Source organism: Priapulus caudatus, unplaced genomic scaffold, assembly GCF_000485595.1.
Source record: "Priapulus caudatus unplaced genomic scaffold, Priapulus_caudatus-5.0.1 Scaffold44, whole genome shotgun sequence".
NCBI lineage: Eukaryota > Metazoa > Priapulida > Priapulimorpha > Priapulimorphida > Priapulidae > Priapulus > Priapulus caudatus.
The window spans coordinates 256732-276674 of record NW_014577105.1 but is presented as its reverse complement, the minus strand read 5'-3'; the positions used below and the strand labels follow the sequence as shown (position 1 = coordinate 276674).

General features: G+C 42.9%; 1 protein-coding gene across 7 annotated transcripts; it reads right to left on the bottom strand.

The window, feature by feature from the left end:
- Positions 1-31: 31 nt before the first annotated feature.
- On the bottom strand, positions 32-19870 carry LOC106820728 (dimethylglycine dehydrogenase, mitochondrial-like). 7 transcript variants are annotated; one of them, XM_014825249.1, is made up of 19 exons: positions 19853-19870; positions 19084-19234; positions 13740-13917; positions 13256-13354; positions 12407-12571; positions 11659-11863; positions 11204-11333; positions 10831-10949; positions 10276-10474; positions 9945-10067; positions 6752-6906; positions 6123-6340; positions 4886-5016; positions 3612-3829; positions 2445-2602; positions 2066-2125; positions 1713-1853; positions 1328-1429; positions 32-605 (listed from the first exon to the last, which is right to left on the bottom strand). In XM_014825249.1, the coding sequence occupies exons 2-19, from the start codon at positions 19203-19205 to the stop codon at positions 522-524; spliced, it is 2607 nt and encodes an 868-aa protein (XP_014680735.1). In that variant the 5' UTR covers positions 19206-19234; positions 19853-19870; the 3' UTR covers positions 32-521. The 7 variants fall into 7 exon arrangements, with proteins under 7 accessions (XP_014680735.1, XP_014680737.1, XP_014680734.1 ...); XM_014825251.1 differs by lacking the exon at positions 19853-19870 and adding an exon at positions 19695-19825 and having other exon boundaries at positions 32-601; positions 1324-1429; XM_014825248.1 differs by lacking the exon at positions 19853-19870 and adding an exon at positions 19695-19825.
- Between the last annotated feature and the right edge of the window lie 73 nt (positions 19871-19943).

The following is a 19943-nucleotide window of genomic DNA, read 5'->3' as shown; positions in this document are numbered from 1 at the left end:
AACACTCTCATAATTTACACATTACCCATGTACTATCATATATGACAAGACCTCAGTGTGCCAAGAACTTAACGATATATCCACGTATTATACACATATGCATATATAGTATACATTGATATCAGAAGTAGATAATAGGGAAATCTCCTATTAGAGAATAGAATTCCCTATTATCTACTTCTGATTGATATCATACACGGGGTTACATATTATAGATGGAGCATGTGATATATACGAATAAAAACATCGATCTATAGAATAAATGGCATGTGAATATGTATAAACACCTACACACTTACACACGCACGCACTCACATAAACATGTACGTGTAAATGTGTGTATATATATATAAACATATATGCATATAAAGTATACATTATTTATATGGGTCCTTTAACGTCAATTTTAACTAGTTTAAACCTAACACTAAACTAAATTGAAGATAAGAACATTCCCGAGCTCATTGCTGTGTGCTGCCCATATTCTTCAAATGTATATAATATGCTAGATGACACTGCATTCACTGAGTGCCCCTAGCTGCCTCAGTCAATATTGGCGCCTTGCTTTGTACAATGGCATTTCTCCTCTCACCCAGTAGTTCTACCTGTAGATAGAAAGAATGAAAAAATAACACGAAATAACAGCAATAATTATGCTCCATAAGTAAAAGAAAAATCTTAAAATAAAGTAATTTAGCAAGATTTAGTAAATTCCTATAGATTATGATGTGTATATTTTTGCATTTAAAAAGTGGCATATCGAATATATTTTAGCTGAACTGAATTTGGGCTAATGAAATTTGTTTTGGCTCTTCCCATGCATAGTTATTTTGATGAGCACGACTCCTATGATGACCCCGATTGAGAGTCAATTGAATAAATCCGTGAACCACGTCAAAATCAAAATGTGATATCTGAAAAACGATCCTTGATGTTATATTGATATGTCCTTATTGTAGAATGTATGGCAAATCAATCAGAGTGCACCAAATAACACCTACAAGCTTCAACAACCTCATTGTTATACTCATAGATACTATAATAATATTATGGTTATTATAACCCAATTATTATATTTATAGCTACTAAAATATGGCAACATTATAATATACCCCATTGATTCATACATATAATGTACATGTTTTAGTTGCTGGAAATGTTTTTGGTCTGATGATAATGCTGGTCCTGTAATAATATAATTTTATAGTACTGAATGTCCTGTACAAATAAAATCTATTAGTGAACCCTGTGTATACCAGACAGAGAAATCGTATTGATATGCAGGTTAACTAGGAACTTAGCATTTTTAAATAAACTTATTACCCACCTGCACTGTCTCACCCGGTTTCACATCCACAGGTAGATAGGCAAAGGCTATACTCTGTCCCACTTGATAACCATAGCTGCCTGATGTTGTGTTCCCAACAACCTACCATTATGTCCAACATTACAACATTAGTCAGCTACACTACACAGGTTGTATTTTTAGTTGGTAAGGTCCACTAAATGTGTTAACGACATACGGTACCAATGGAGATGTTTGTAACAATTCCAGTTCCATGATCAGCTACAATATACCCTGTCATGCAGTATTAAGGAAAAGTGCCTTTTTGTTCGTTTTGCTTTGTTGAATATTAAAGTGCACCTTCAATAGATGTGTGCGATCAACATGTGACTACTATAAAATCTATATTCATTATTGATTAATATACATTGTTATTTAGCCAGATAGTTTCATTCCCTTCTGGATCTGGACCATTTTCTTCCGTGTCAACGGTCATAAACACCAGATGGCGTTGCAATCCCTCTTCCTTAATCTTGGTTACTGCTTCTTTGCCAATGAAGTCAGCTTTCTGAAATAGTGCAATTACTGAATGATAAATCATGCTGTTAATAATTGCATTACCTTATGATGCAAGAAAATACAATGGCCACAACACCATGTCAAGTACATAATTCTCAAAAATTAGTAATAATAACGAACGTATCTATAGATTTGATATCATAATATATATTTAGTTCTGTGCAAAAATAGCCAAGTAGCCTCATGTAGTAACATAATGACCTTGTTCAATTTGATGAAACGCTCCAGGCCTGCTTCTAGAGGGTTAGTATCAAGGTTCATCTGAAAGACACAGGCCAGGTTCCATCATTTACCTCCACTTCCATATTGCAAATTTCCACAACATTTAATTGTACTCACCTCTATAAACACATACATACTGATGGCTGCAATATTCATCGATAGGGTGCACATTATTTTAGCTATATAACTCCTATTTAAAGATCGTAGTTATAGTTCAAAACATTATATTTATATCATAGGCTTAGACCATAATATTTATATCAAAAGAAAAAATAAGTTTAAAGAAATAAAAATATAAATAAAGAAATTACAGAACAATAACTGGGATGCTGATGACATTTATCTGTGCCCATTGTACCTCTGCACCCCAACCACGAAATCCCTTCTCGATTCGCATGGAGTTCAATGCATAAGTGCCAAAGTCGATAATGCTGTGTTTGGCACCAGCAGCCAGCAGGGCCTCGTAGAGTTTGAGCGTGTCCTCGCGGCTGTGGTACAACTCCCAGCCAAGTTCACCTGGAAACCACAACCCAACGAGGGGGGGCCATAAAAGCCATTAAACACCAGTGTGTGACAGTGTATGTGTCAAACCTGAAGCAAAAAAAAACTACAAACGTGACATATACTGCAGCAGCAGCATTCGCTGTACGATGATTGTGAGCTTCGTGTTCTTAGTACAACGCTGGTTGGCCAGATGGCACATGTTCCCTGACCACAGGCAGGGTATTCATTTCCTGGCCCTGGCCAAATATAGCACGTGAACGCTACATAAACAGAGGATCGAGTGAGCAAGGATGAATGCGTACAAGAAAGTAGCTAAACGTGATATTCAGCCATTGCTGGGAGGGTGTGTGCCCACAGCAGGGCTGGCAAAGTGGGATATAGTCAGTATAGCCTTGAAGTTGTTTGCACGTGTGACCTTCACTTTTCCTATGACATCAAGCAACCTCTGCTGCATCACTGCAGACTATAGCATCACATTACATACAGGCCGGGTAGAAATTAGTTTGAAATTTTACAGACCAGCCGGCGGGTCTGTAGGTACGGGATTTTACAGGCCCGCCAGGCAAATTACCAGCCCGCATCATTCTCAGAATACTGTTTTGTCATGCTGGGGGTGGATTTTCTACCGGGCCCGTCGGGCTTCCTAGTATTATAAATGTCAGGCCAGAGCCTTAAAATACGGGCATCGGGCCCGCGGGCCACTTATTATTTCGACCCATGACATATATAATCAGGGACATGTTTATTATTAATTACTGCTGAACATTCATGTTTGTTGCCAAGTTATTCGTTATTTCTCTTAGTGCTAATTATTAACTACACCTACGAAAATCTTCTTAGGCTTTAAAGTCAGCGTGTAATTGCTTTGCGATTGTATTGGAGATGGGACAATTTCTATAAACGGCATCGCATTAATTGCGAAAAGATATCGAGCCATGATGCATGGAAATTTTGATTCAATGATTCAATGATTCAGGAATTACATGTGAGGTAGGCACGATCTATAGACTGAGCCCTATACCTGTGTAGGAAATCCTTATGGCTGTTACCGGAATGCCGGCCACAGACATCCTCCTGTTACACATGAATGGAAATCCTTCATGTGACAAGTCCTCATCTGTGAGCTCGGCGAGAACCTCTCGGGATCTCGGGCCGGCAACGCCGAGGCAGGCCTGGGCGTCGGTCGTGTTCTCGATGGTGACGTCATAACCTCCCTCGCGTCGCTTCTCTAGCATCCACCTGCCGGGAATAAGTGAGCTTGTAATTACGGTCTGCGTATGCGCGAACCTGGCCGCGAATTCTTCCGGGTTAATCTCATAACCTCATGAATATGGTTAGGTCATTTGTGAAAAACATTTCGTATTTAGACCGCACATGCAATACACATACGCATGCATCTGTGTCATTGTAATGCTACAGTCTTCGCGTGTGCACGTACACGTGCGTGCGTGCGTGCATGTGCACGTATACAAGTGCGCGCGTGCGTGTGCACGTACGCAGAATACATGTACATACACGTACTGAACCGACAGTGCACTCCGCACTCGAGATTTCACCGATTTTTGTCACAAATAACCCGGTGACCTGTGACGTCACACAACCCCTTGGCTAACTACGAACTCGCCTATTAGCACAGTCTGATTACTGCATGGTTTATGACACACAGTCTCCAGGGCCGTAGCCTGTGGGGGGAGGGGGGGCTAAGGGGAGCAGCTGCCCCCTCAAAATGTAAAAAAAGTTGAGCTAATAATCGTAAATCATTTTGACGTGATTATCCGTGAAAGCTTTGTCTCACACCCACCTCTGCCACACTATATGGACGTCGATCAATTAAGAGCTGCGCCCGTTGCTCATCATTACACAGTTGAGTCATTAAATGTTGCCCCCCCCCCTTAGGAATTTGCTCAGCCTACGGCCCTGACTCTCGAACGCACTTCACACAGATGCGCGTCACTTTCAAAACTGATATTTGTCCCGATGGAGCAAAAACGTTTTATATCTCATCAACATTGAGTGCATTGTTGGTTTTGGCAACAATTCAGGACTTGCTCACAAACACCTTTAGATCAATGTTTGCACTTTTTTGCTGTCTATTAAAAAAGACCTTATGTGTGCACATGATTTGGTAATCTTCCAAGAAATTATTATTCGAATATATTCATGCTCCCATGCATGTATAAAATGACGGATGCACTCACGCATGCACACATACAAACGTACATATACAAATATAGGCATGCAAGCATTCTAATCACGGACATGGACAATTATAATTAACTGCCAATGGGCTCTAACCTCAGATCATGCAGTTCTGATCCAGAGCCTGTTATGCACAGGAAATCGTCAGAGGCAAACCTAGTGACTGTCAATTCTGCGTAGACACGTCCTTTAGGGGTGAGCATATGCGTGATTGTAGTTGAACCAACCTAAACGATAATGTTAAAGTTTATTCAAGTATCAAGTTTATTCAAGGACATGGGTATGTGTAGGACTTTAATCCTGCCACTATCACAAAGTTATAAATACATAAACTATCAAGTTATTATCATCTAGCAAATGCATATATATATAGAGAGAGAATACCAGTGTGCAGCAATATTATCAAGAGCTAATAAACACCTAGAGTGTACAACGGAAAAACGGGAAAATTGTGCTATTTCACGGCAATATTATTCTATTAATTTTTATAGGCTTTTTATTTATTTTTCTAGGCTGTGATCGAGTCTATGTGAATAATTTTATAGTGTTGCATTAAGCAGAATTATTTGCTCTCCAAAACAAGACCAACCGCATGTCAATACGATACTCCTAGGCTGAGATATTGGCTCGTAAACTTTCCCTCCCACAGGCCTCGCGGCGCCTCGCATCCACAATATTCACTATCTTTCTCGCTTTTTGCGGGTTAGGAAAGTCGCTTCGTGAGAGTTTGTTTTTTTCCGCGATAACTTTATGAATGAACGGCTTTTAGGTTATCATCGGTGACTTTCGGTGGCATCGTCTATGCCCTTATCTCCCATTATCTTTCCTAGCACGGCTAATGCCCGTCATGATGGAGCCGGCAATGTTTTCTAAATTAAGTCTCTACAACGCAGCTCAGTTACTATATGGTGTAGTAAGAGTACCAAATTTGGGCATGTGACATCAATTATCAGCGCTCCAAGCGGCGACCGAAAACGATAGCCAGACCCGCAAAAGGCGAGAAGGATAGTGAATATTGTGGATGCGAGGCGGCGTGAGGCCTGTGGGAGGCATGATTACGCTCCAATATCTCGGCCTAGGAGTATAGTATAGAGACAAGCAGTGGGTCTTATTTTAGAGAGAAAAGAATGCTGCTTAACGCAATACCATGAACTTAGTCTAGAACCGCATACAAAGTAGAATAATATTGCCGTGAAATAGCACTATTTCCCCGTTTTCCCGTTGTACACTCTAGGTATTTATTAGCTCTTGATATTATCAGGAGTATAGATAAAAGGATAAAGTTCCCTATTATCTACTACTGATATTATCTAATATTAGTGCCTTGACTCGCCTTTGGGAGGAAGTTTGCACTTATGTAGATAAGAAACTTGGCCGCATCTCTTCCAGTAACTCGGAGCTTTCCAAACGGTGTGAGGTCAATAATTCCTACACTGTTCAGTACTCCCTCTACCTCGCGGCAGACTGGCTTAAACCAGTTTGGTCTCCGATAGCTGGGAGCATAACCTGCCGTATCGCCAGGAAGGGCAAACCAGTGTGGCTGCTCCCATCCTAAAGGGCAGTACAAGTTTGTTATATTATACAAATATATACAACATACACGCATTCCCGCACGCACGCATGCACGCACACATATATAGTGCTGAACATTCTCATTCATTCATTGTGGTAAATTTCACAGAAATATTCACGTTCCAATATTTGATCAAGTCCTAATAAAAGTACAAAAATGGGTGTGTTTTCCTAATGTAAACTTACACTAGAGAAATAAAATATAACAGCAGATAATTTAATAATACTGCAATTGATAACTGCATAATATTGCAGACTAATGAAATAATATTCAAACAAATAACAGCTGTTTTCACCAATAATACCGTAATATTTTGTCCAATCATGCACTAATTTGTACTTGTCTAAACACGGCAATACTATGTTGGCATCATTAGTGTGATTACGCACCGGCATGAAAGCCCATCTCTGCTCCCCTTTTGATCATAGCATCGTAGGCCCCACTGGTTCGAGCGGTTGGCCGCCCTGCCCACCGCTCCTCCTTTGGGTACCCTACTAGGTTGTTAAGACCATACGATTCCCGTGCCTTGTCGAACAGGTAGTTACTGCAAGGCCAAACACACGTAAGTGTCACTAAATATATTTGGTGGGGGATGACGCATTCATAGATCTGTATCCTTCACGCCTGAGGTCAGATGGTAGGATATTATTATATTATGCATTAGCAGTCACCTCTACAGAATGAACACCTAAAAAGGACACACTTGGCATTTCCTGTTAATGACAGTGAAACGGTGAAAACCAACTCTGTAGAATGGCCACATGACTATATGAGACTTCAGCTGTGCCTTAAGCCTGCCGCACACGGTGTGTCTTGTGCTGCGCCATCGGACACGCGTGCCTGATGGCGCAGCACAAGACACACCGTGTGCGCGTGCAAACACAGCGATTTCTTGCGTGTGGAAAATATCACACGTGTTTGATATTTTCTGCCACGTGTGGCAGATTCCACACCGTGTGCGGAGTCGCTGTGTCATATTGCACACCGGCTCTATGTAACCGACCAATAGCAGCAGGTCAAGCGAGTCACGTGATCTTAACTTGCGGTTGCAGCGCGGTTGCACTGCGGTACACGCACGTACACGCAGATCACGCACGTACACGCGGGTATACGCACGTACACGCGGGTACACGCACGTGCACGCGGGTACACGCACGTACACGCGGGTACACGCACGTACATCGCCGTACACCACTGTACACGCGTACCGCGGATACACGCACGTACACGGCACGTTACAGCGCCCAGCGTAGCACGCGATACACGACGTAACACGCACGTAGCACGCACGTACACGCACGTAACACGCATGTACACGAACGTAGGCACGCGGGTACCGGCGATACACGACACGTACACGCCACGTACACGCGGATACGACGCACGTACACGCACGGTACAGCTGGATACACGCACAGGCTACCACTCAGGTAGCCCCAACGTGCTACCGGTACACCCGCCCACGTACCGTACACGCCGTTAGCATACACGGAGATACGGCACCAGGGCTACACGTAAACCGGGTACACAGCGGAGATAAACCGCAGCAACGTACCGGCGGTACACCACGCCAGGATGACTCACTGATGGGCATGCGGTCGTAAGCCCGGCGTGGTGTGCGTGTATCCGTGTGTACGTGGCGTGTACGGTGCGTGTACGGCCGCGTGATCGTGTGGCTTTAATGCGTGTTACCCGCCGTGTACGTGCGTGTATCTTCGTGTACTGAGTGTGACCCGCATTCGTGCGTGTATCTCGCTGTACGCCGCGTGTACGTGCGTGTATCTGTGTGTACGTGCGGGACTGCGTGTACGTGCTGTACCGCGTGTACGTGCGGTATATCCGTGTATCCGTGGTGTACGTGCGTGTACCGCTGTGCACGTGCGGTACACGCGCTGTATCTGTGGTCGTGCGTGTATGCGGTGCGTGACGTGCTGTACCCCGCGTGTACATGCGGTATCGTGTGTACGTCGTGTACCCGGTGTACGTGGGCGTGTATCCGCGGTGTACCGCGCGTGTACGTGCGTGTATCGCGTGTACGGCCGCGTGTACGTGCGTGTACGTTGCGTGTATCCGCGGTGTACCCGCGTGTACGTGCGTGTATGCTGTGTGTGTACGTGGCGTGTATCGCGCGTGCGTGTTACGTGGCGTGTATCGCGTGTACGTGGCGTGTATCCGCGTGTACCCGCGTGTACGTCGTGTACGATGCGTGTACGTGGCGTGGTACGTGCGTGTACGTGCGTGTACGTGCGTGTATCCGCGTGTACGTGCGTGTACGTGCGTGTACGTGCGTGTATCCGCGTGTACCCGCGTGTACGTGCGTGTACGTGCGTGTACGTGCGTGTACCTGCGTGTACGTGCGTGTACGCCGCGTGTAACGTGCGTGTACCGCGCGTGCACGTGCGTGTACGCCGCGTGTACGTGCGTATACCCGCGTGTACGTGCGTGATCTGCGTGTACAGTGCGTGTAGCGCGCAGTGCAACCGCGCTGCAACCGCAAGTTAAGATCACGTGACTCGCTTGACCTGCTGCTATTGGTCGGTTACATAGAGCCGGTGTGCAATATACAGCAGCGACTCGCACACGCGGTGGAATCTGCCACACCGTGCAGAAAATATCAAACAGTGTGATATTTCCACACGCCAAGAAAATCGCTGTGTTTTGCACGCGGCAGCACGTGTGTCTTGTGCTGCGCCATCAGGCACGCGTGTCCGATGGCGCAGCACAAGACACACCGTGTGCGGCAGGCTTTACGCTGAGAGGGTCTATATGTCCCCCAGGGTACTGCCGGAACGTACCCTGGGTACGGTCCGGTATACCGGAACGTACCCTGGTACCAGAGCATATAAATCAACGTGATTTATATGCTCTGCTGGTACTATCTAATATGCCGGACCGTACCCCGCCTACTCCACTAACGAGTCTAGGAAGTCGCCTAGCTACGCCTACTCCGGCCCTAACCATAACCCTAACTCTAACCCTAACCCTAACCCTACCCCTAACCATATCAGATACTTACCAGGGTACGTTCCTGTATACCGGACCGTAACCAGGGTACGTTCCGGCAGTACCCTGGGGGACATATAGACCCTATGAGCGTTACGCACACTGAGCAACCTTATATACAGGTTTGGTATTATACGTGATTGTGGGGAGTATTCGAAGCACAGGGTGGGTGACTATACTTAAGTTTTGCAACTCCTACGTGCACTAGTATAAACAATAGTATGATTTAACTGCACTTGATGAGTGGATGTCCGCAACAGTTTCCAACAGTAGGTCTATCTAATGGTATCATCCACATGCTCATCTGCAGGTTTGTTTTTACATGAACACTGATCATAATAACAAGAACGGAATACGGAATACTAATAACAATAACGGAACGGAATAACAAGAACGGAATAAGGAAAACCCAGCAACACGCATGATCTCTATTTCCTAACCTGAACACTCGCTGTTTACCTTTTATGTAAAAAAGAATCGCTGCAGGACGTACGCACCGAGTGTTAATTCACCCACTGCTACGTGAGGTTACTTACACAGCCTTTTACTTTACAGTGTAGCTAACTTTACAGTTCTTACAGCGTCAACCAGCTTGGGGAATGGCGGTTTGGGTCACATTCGATGAGATCATAGCTAGGCTCTCCATTCATGATCCAGTCTGCCAGAAACTTCCCAGCACCACCTGCATGTACTATGCCATACCTGCGACAAACAGTTAAACTTGTGTTAGCAGCCGTCCCACCCCTAGAATGAACAACTGTCTGTAAATGACGCTTTGGGTATTTTCCTTGAGTGACCCTTATATACGGGTTCGACTGTATTGAGCTTTAAATAGAACTAATTGCATTATTATGCCAGGATTTAGAAAAAAAAACACAGTAAGTGAATTTGTGAATATCTATATTTGTACCCAAAGCCAGTAGCCTCCCAGTAATTCGGTAAATCCAGATATGGCCCGATTAAGGGTAGATTTTCAGGCGAGTAAGTGATCGGACCGGAGATGACGTTCTTGATCTCAGCATTTTGTAAACAAGGGAACATATCCATGGCAGCATTCACCTCTCTACTAATGCGATCGACATCCGGTTCGAACAGTTCCATGCCAAAACCTAACGAAATAGAGACATAAATATTAGAATACATGGCAGAATCCATTCACACAAGGTCATCAGATTAAAATAATATGGTTTTGGTACACAAATTCTACTATTTTAAGTTTTAGCCTGCATGGTGCTTAAATTAAACTTTAACTGTGATTTTCCGCCATCAATTTTGCTATTCAGATTTAACTCTTCCTTAACAACAAAGGTTCCTTTGTGAATAGGAGGATGACAATGTTTCAGATAGTTGCGAATAACTCTAGGCGATTGTATCTTCACTATATATATATATATATTTCCATGGTTTATCAGTGAGATATTCAATGGAAAGCATAACTTGATATATGATCATCGATTATGAATACCTTTTGGAACACAGTTTGTCACCCAGTCATCACACATCCTCATTTTATCCGGAGCCTCATACGGACCAAACAAGAGACCTTCCTTCTCCTGGCGTAGGTAGTATGACCCATCGAGATCTCTGTAAGGAACATTTGCATACAGGTACCTAAACATAGATACAGCTACATACAGACATGCATACATGCAACCACACTTGTATGCATGTACATGCCCTCAAATAATCACACCTCCTCTGCAATAACTATTTACTACTTTTATCGCTTTACATCTTGCAATATATGCGACTGATTTCAGTATAAATTGTGATAAATAATTGTTGCTGACACTGTAATATACGAGTCAAATATAGTAAACAGAAACCCAGTTTCACACCTCACAACAGGGATTTCACTCTTGAGTTGCTTGACCTCTGATATAGGTTGAGTCACCAAATACTGGTGGTGTATTGGTACTAAGGGTATGTCAATACCCGCCAGCTTCCCAAGTTCTCGAGCCCAAAAACCTAAAATATTAGACAATCTACCTACACTGTATGATGAAAATAAAAAACACATTCTCTAACACAGTGTGCCATAAACTATAATCATGAGAGCTATAGACTTTTCTATACAACAACAATACCACGATTCCTAATTGTTCTTACTTTCAAATTCAATTACAAAAATCTATTTATTGTTTCATGTATTAACCAATAGCTCTGCCAATTACTCTATCAATTACATAATACAACAAATTACTATAAGTATAAGTAATTATGCATCTCATGATCCGAGACCACCAATTAAATTACCACTAGCTAGCTTATATCGGATAGAGTATCTGCATACCACATGCGTTAATGACACGCTGCGCACGGATGCTCCCATGTGGTGTCTGCACCTCCCAGCTTCCGTCCGGTCTTGACTTTAACGCATTAACTGGTGCTGGCATCAATATCTCTGCACCGTACTTGCGTGCACCGATTGCTAGGGCATGTGTCAAGGAGTATGGATCAATGTGCCCATCGTCAGGTGTGAAGAGCCCACCGAGTACCTGCATGGGAAAGCGCGTCTATTCATTCACTTGCTACGTACAGTAACTATGTCTACAACCTTTCCTTTCTGCTTACCTATCTGACTGTGTGTGCGTGTGCGTGTGTGCATGTACGTACACAGTGCTGGAGCAAAGTAGACATGCAAGAGAAATGTCTTCTGTAAGAGAACACATGAAGAGACGGAGGATGTTTAACATTGCCAGTACTGAGACATGAACTAGATGCTTCTGCATGAAAGCACAGCACATGCTACCTCATGTTACACTCCTCGTTTCACACCGCTTCTATAGAAATACTCGACATATTTACAATGTCACTCTAAACGGCAGTTCATGGTATGCTAGTATACCTGATCGTTCTCTATGTGGGCCAAACAGGGGGCATTCTCACATTTACCTAACATGAGACTTTAATATACATAGTTGTAGTTGTGTCTATTATTATTGTGTAGGTGTGCTGGTATGTCTAGAAAGGGAACACAGAGGCAACACTTTCACTAATCTAGCCTGGAGTTATGATAAACAACTAAATGTGATGGTCACCTTGTCAGTATTGATGATTGGGACTAGTTCCTTCACTTGCTCTGTGTTCACTAGGTATTGCTCAGCCTTGTGCCATCCCTGCCGCTGCATCTGATAACGAAACTCGTCCATTCTTTCTGGAGTCGCAGCCAGCCTGACACTGCCTGGGGTGTGGAGCCCCACCGCCTGCACATGACACAGGTGATCAGTGACAAACAGATGGGTTAGACTGCGAGACTCCATTATTTTTTGCAGATTTAGCTAGGAATGCATTTAACCAGCTTGTGAATTGTGCAAAATGAGATAAAGTATACATCCCTTTGCTTAAAACCACAATACACACAGTTACGTGAATGATCGTACATTTTAAGATTTGTCCCTATAGAGTGTGAGTGGACTGAGTACGTTGGGTCTAGTTACTACAAACGCAATACAATTGTCATCACAATGACTTATTTGGCTGTGAAAAATCCCTAACATCATATAACGCCATTCTAAGAATTATAACATTAGTAGTTGGTTATCAAGCAGGCCAGTGTTAACCAGATGATTCCGGATAGAAAAGCAAACATCACAGTGTCTGCATGTCAATGTCCTGCAGCAACTACGTGCAAACAGTGACTGCAAACAGCAGTTATCACATAGCAAGTATCAATAAGACCTTCACCAACACCCTTGTCAGTTTCCACAGCAAATCTGCATAACAACAGATGCACTTTTATACAGATATGTGGATATCTAGACATAATATACAGATGATTGTTTATCCACAAGTGACCATGTGGCTATAACACGTGGCTAAACGGTAAACAAGGGTATAGACCTTGGTACAAAGATCAATACGACTATTTAATTTTTTTATTACTATACCTGTCCAGTTTCCTCTTCTAGTTTCCCATACAATTTCAGACTGTAATAGTGAATGTTTTTTAGGTTGATTCCAGCATGATAGAAAGTGGTTAGGCCAGCCTATAGCAAAACGAAAATACCTTCATGAATTACAGTCCATATATGGTATAAATATAATTGCAATCAGCAAAAGTGGAACTACGTCAGGGTGGCAACACAATCGTAGGGTGTCATGTCAGCGGCCAAAAATAACGATTTCAAAACTCGGTTTTTTATGATAAACGTGAATGCATGATTATAGAAATTTGTAGGTATATATGCCTACTATTATTTATGAATGTACTATCATAATATATCCTAAAATTCTAGGGTGTAATATACGTATCCCTTTCAACACTAAATTCTTAACAGAAATAATGTGATTGATGTTTTCCTGCAGTGTAATTTGCTCAATTAATTTGTTAATACGTTCTATGTCTAATTACGAATCAGTGCAGTTGCATACGGCATGCCATGTGGAGCCGGCTGTAAGCTCAGACTTCTCTAGTAGCACCACATCCTTCATGCCAGCCTTGGCCAGATGGTAAGCGACACTCGCACCAACGCAGCCTCCACCAATGATAACCGTGTCCGCTGAATCTCTCCATGACTTATTCAGTGGTTTTGTTGGCAGTTCTGAAGAGCTATAGTGTGAGACAGACATAAGCATGAAGATGCAGTCATACACAAGCAGGCAGGTCTGCGGCATGGCGCAAGACAATATCGATGAAGCCCTCTATTCCCACAAATGTTGACAAAAAAATTAGTATCACTAGCACTTAAAACCTATGTGCAAATAAAGGGCTTTTTCAACACCAGCTCAAAGCACATCTTGAATGTGTTGTTTCATCATATATTTGCTGTTGTTGATAATTGCATTTGCACGCACGCACGCACGCACGCACGCACGCACGCACGCACGCACAAATATATAATATCATGGTATATATATCCCTATTATATATATATATATGCACAATGTATAGTGCAAATATAGTACATTGCCACTACTAGACAAATACTGAGCTACCAATTCTGTTCATCGATTGCTTTTCATGTTCTCTTCAAATAGTGGCCAGGGCTGACCTACTAGGGAGAGTGAGTGTGAGCGAGAGAGAGAGATTGAGAAAGAGAAAGAAAGAGAGAGATAGAGACCGAGAGAGCGAGAGAGGGGGAGAGAGGGAGCGAGAGGGGCGAGACGAGAGAGAGAGAGAGAGAGAGAGAGAGAAAGAGAAAGAAAGAGAGAGACAACGAGTGAGAGTGAGTGTGAGCGAGCGAGAGAGCGAGGGAGAGAGAGCGCGCGAGAAAGAGAGAGAGGCAGAGAGAGAGAGAGAAAGGGAGAGCGAGTGTGTAAGAGAGAAAAAGAGAGAGAGAGAGAGAGAGAGAGAGAGAAGGAGAAAGAAAGAGCGAGACAACGAGAGAGAGTGAGTGTGAGCGAGCGAGAGAGAAAGAGGGAGAGAGAGCGAGTGAATGGAAGAGAGAGAGAAAAAGAGAGAGAGAGAGAGAGAAAGAAAGAGAAAGAGAGAGAAAAAGAAAGAAAGAGAGAGTCAACGAGGTAGAGTAAGTGTGAGCGAGCGAGAGAGAGAGAGAGGGAAAGAGAGAGAGAGAGAGAGAGAGAGAGAGAGAGAGAGAAAGGGAAAGAAAGAGCGAGACAACGAGGAAGAGTGAGTGTGAGCGAGCGAGAGAAAGAGAGGGAGAGAGAGCGTGAAGGGAAGAAAGAGCAAGAGAGAGAGAGAGAGAAAGAGAAAGAAAGAGAGAGACAACGAGGGAGAGTGAGTGCGAGCGAGAGAGAGAAAGAGAGAGAGAGAGAGAGAGGGAGAGAAAGCGAGAGCGAGAGCGAGAGCGAGAGAGAGAGAGAAAGAGAGAGAAAGAGAGAGAAAGAGAAAGAAAGAGAGAGACAACGAGAGAGAGTGAGTGTGAGCGAGCAAGAGAGAGTGAGGGAGAGAGAGCGCGAAGGCAAGAAAGAGAGAGAGAGAGAAAAAAAGAGACAACGAGGGAGAGTGAGTGTGAGCGAGCGAGAGAGAGAGAGGGAGAGAGAGAGGGAGAGAACGAGAGAGAGCGAGAGAGAGAGAGAGAGAGAGAGAGAGAGAGAAAGAGAAAGAAAGGGAGAGACGATGAAGAAGAGTGAGTGTGAGCGAGAGAGAGAGAGAGAGAAGGGGGGGAGAGAGCGCGAGGGGAAGAGAGAGAGAGAGAGAGCGCGAGAGGAAGAGAGAGCGATTTTGTTGTCTATGCCTATCAAATTACCAATGGCTATACATGTGCACGTTGACCTATGAGTATTTGGCAGATATAGCATATGTTCTGTTGTGATGTGGCGATACACAGCCGTAGTAAAGCAAAATAAGAATATAGTGACAAGGAAAATTAGGGACGGAGGAACAGAGTGGACCCCCTCCCAGGCGCCCGTCACCCCTAACCGTCACCCCGTCACCCCTAAACAGTCATAAACATGCTCTGCGTGCACGCGACATCACTTCGCGCTACAGTCATGAAACAATCGGGGGGAGGGGGGAGGCGCTCATCAATCGACACCGCCGCTCTCCGCAACGCACGTTTATCGTACGTACGTGCTAGCCACAGGCACTTGAAGCATTTCAATAAAATATAATGCTAAATAAAGTCTTAATCAGTTAATGTTTCTAATTCTATACTCTTTTTTACCTATTATTGCCGACAATTTTCTGTAAATGCCGTCCAAATGCTCATGTGCAACAAACGCTGGCGGCGGCCATTGCTCGATCACGCTGCACACTGGCACTTAACTATATATTTCTCCCTTCGTCGTTGTACCGCCTACACTAATATTATTTAGATTCTAACCCGTTGACTTCGGTGTGCGCGTATCAGGGCCGCGACGTAATTTTGTTGGCTCCTCCTACCGAAGTGCATGTCGGGATAGTGAGCTCCTCATTTATCCACAATACACTTCACTGGGTCTAGGGTCTGAACGCATACACAGTCTCTTTAAATAGCAAAAGCAACCTCAGTTATCTCACCCATCTATAGTATAGATTGCTGGCTACATCAACTTTCCAACACTAGATGGGAGACCGACTTTGTACCTAAAATCTAATATACTACCACTAGATACAACATTGCTGCTGTCAATTGGCAGACACTCTGACAAAAGATGAACACTGGTCCACAGAAAATATACCTGACAATATGCTAATAGAAAAAAAATCAGGGAAGAGCTAGTAACCCTTTTTATAGCTTTACTGGTGTAGCCCCTTTACACCTGCTGCAGGAACATAATACATACATGTATACAGGTATGCATATCAAGAGTAGATAAATAACAGTGTTATTTATCTACTCTTGATGCATATGCATACAGGTCAGAGGTAGATAATAGGGAATCTCTATTATCTACTTCTGATACAGGTACATATATGCTGTGGGAGGTTGTAGTTGCTTGTAGCAGAAGCAAATGGACTACACCGGTAGAGCTAGTCTTTTCAAAGATTTACGTAACACCACCACAAATAATGTTGCCTCTTTTCATCATTCGGTATCAAAGCATAATGGCTAGCTAACTGCTCTCTAAACAAACACAGTCTATACGCTTTAAACAGCCTTGCAATTATGTAACGTATGGCAACTTGCCTATGGGGGAAAATTATCATTATTATAGCAACGAGACAGTAATCTCTTATGACATGGCCACTTACCAAGAAATGAATCTAGGCAAGTACAAGCCGAGTATCACAGACCTATTACAAGTACAGTATAATGCCCCATGTTATAGAATTTGGCTGACAATTCACTGACATCAATCGCTTGCAAGACTACCGAGAAAACATTCAATGGCAACATTATCAGACCTGCCAAGGCTGTTCAACCAGCTTGCTGGAGGTTCAGTGAGATTTTGCTAAAGAATGGATCTTTTTGGGAATATAATGCTGGAGGTTCAGAATATTTTCAAACACGACCAATTTCTGAATATTTGACTTTTCCACTACATATATTCTGTTAGCATATGCTAACAGAATATATGTAGTGCAAAAGCCAAATGCAAAATATGATGCAAAAAACTGCAATAAAATACAAAAAATGCAATAAAACAAAACTGCAATAAATGGCATAAAAATGCAAACCAAAATAAGCGCAAAAGCTTTCGAAGAAAAGAAAAGAAAATTAAATTTTAAGGCATAAAAACTTTAATTATCAAGGGTAATCCTTAACTGTTGATGATTTTTTTATTTTGCGTGAATGCGTGAGAACGCCTAGGGCATGCGGGAGTCCGTGAGAATGAGTCCAGATGCGTGAGTCTCCCGCGAAATGCGTACGTGAGACTTGGTAGGTCTGCATCATAGATCTCCTAGAGAAAAAAGATGTAGCCAACCAGCTTATTTTTTGCAACCCTGCATGACCAACCCTGTAAGACACACCTAATCTTGGCTGCTGGTGACTTCAAAAAGTGATGCACATCAGATTGAGGCAGTTCTGCACGACTTTTCAAACGCCATTGATATAGTTAGTCATTTCATAGATATATACACAACACATGTGCTGTGTATATCTATGGTCATTCATAAAGGCTTGTATCCAAACGGGAGTACTATGGCATCTAGCTGTCCTCAATGCATTGTACCTTTCCCTTTCCTGTATTACATCAACAACCTAACCATTAACCCAAGATCACAACTTCACAGTCCAACACTGACTATCGCTGACAATTGCCAAATATACAAAGCAGAAGCTTAGGCTTGCAAGAAGAACTGTAAAAAATGCAGTAGTAAATGAAATTCCTGCCCAGTAGGTGAGAGCTAGGCCATCAGTTTCACCAAGAAGAAGAGCAAAGGAACTAACGTATAAAGCTATACAAGTACACCATTCATAGGACGAACTTACTTATATGTCAGCAGAATACTGAATGTCTATCATATGGTTTCCTTTGACATTTTGACTTGGAACGCACAATTAAGTAGCAAACATTACCAAGAAGGTCAACAACATTACAGGCTATGGAATCGCTATTTTTTTATAGCAGCAAATAACAGATGCTTGAAGCTTTCACGAGGAGATTGATACTGCAGCAAATCACGTACGTCCTATCAAATTAACAGACATGCAGCTCTTAGCGATTCATCTTTACATGCATTGATTATTAGCAGCACAAACTACACGCACTAGAGTAAAATAATACTCTGCTCCTGCACAAAGTCAGCTCCTCTTACCAAGAGGAGTACTGCAAGGTCATGCGGCGCGGATGCAGGACATGATCAAGGACAACAGAACTGTAGAATTTATATATATTTTTAATTAAGAATGAAAAGTTAGTGTATCATGTGTGTGTACATTTCATTAAGTACAGGTTTTGCAACAGTATACAATACATCCATTTCTATTTATACGTAAAAATTAAAAGGTAGCTGCTGTATTGAGGTCAACTAATATTTTTAGATGCATATATATTTTCAATGACACATGCAGGCACTTGGAGCGTTTCAATAAAATATAATGCTAAATAAATACGAAATCTATTTACTACCAAAGTCTTAATGTTTCTCTAGGCCTACTCTCTTTCGCTGCTAGCTGCTGCACACTGACACACAAATATAGTGTGTGCAGCAGCTAGAGTGCGGCAGCTAGGCAGCGTGTGTTGCAGATGAGCATTTGGACGGCATGCATTTACAAGAAATTGTCGGCAATAATAGGTGAAAGAGAGTAGGCCTAGAGAAACATTAAACTTTGGTAGTAAATAGATTTCGTATTTATTTAGCATTATATTTTATTGAAACGCTCCAAGTGCCTGTGTTCAGTGACATGCAGATGGATGAAAAGCATGAAGACTTTGCCAAGTTTACCTTCGCTTGCTGTTGTTAGTGGGAAACTCTACCGACTGACAACTTCCACCATTCAGAAGCCGTAGTTCACTGGAAACTTTCCTCAGTACTGTCCTCGACTCGATAACTCTGCTTAGCCGCATACTTCAACTTTGCTCCAGCGTTTGTGCACCTTTCAACAACAACATCACTAACATAAATAAAACGCACTCGTGTAAAACCACGCTATATGATATATCATTACCATGCTGTCTAAAGTCTAAGTCAATCACTATGTCAGAAAAATGGGTGTCACTGTGAGTAATGGTGTTGCTTATTGTGATTGAAATATCTACAGAGTTGGGATTATCGCGAAGACACAGATCGTGTCACAGTAGTAGTATAGTATATCGATGCCTATGCAAAAGCATGAAGCAGCCAGCCCATAAAACCGAATACCAACAATTTATCGGAGTAAAAGTGTACACACAGCTCAACGGGGTCGGGCGTTACTACTACGGGCCTATAATAATATAATATAGGGCTACAGATAATACCGAAACAGCGAGCGCACAACAAATTCACTGATAGCGAACTAGAATGAACCAGTCAAAGCCACTCAAAGCTGGTATGCACACAAATAGATTACGAACAGTAGCAAGTGGAATGAAGAATTATCGACGAGAAATCAGCCCAACGTTGAGGTGGTGGCAATGAAAATAAAACTCTAAAACTTGATACCAATCCAAGGCAACGGATTGTGTTGATTATAGCATGCACGCCATAGAAATGCCTTATTCTAACTGGTCACCACTTCTCGTTGTTTGCGGTCTCGCCGACCACAGTGCGAACTGCTCTCCCCAAAATAGACTTCTTGCGCCCGGTGATGAGATAAAAGCCAA

What these genes read in the sequence shown, in the direction of transcription:
- LOC106820728 (XM_014825249.1), bottom strand. Translation starts at nt 19,205, where the DNA reads ATGCGGCTAAGCAGAGTTATCGAGTCGAGGACAGTACTGAGGAAAGTT. An exon ending in TCAGAACTGCATGATCTGAG is followed by an intron (nt 3,830 to 4,885) that starts GTTAGAGCCCAT and finishes TATTCCCGGCAG; the next exon opens with GTGGATGCTAGAGAAGCGAC. An exon ending in GTTTCATCAAATTGAACAAG is followed by an intron (nt 1,854 to 2,065) that starts GTCATTATGTTA and finishes GCACTATTTCAG; the next exon opens with AAAGCTGACTTCATTGGCAA.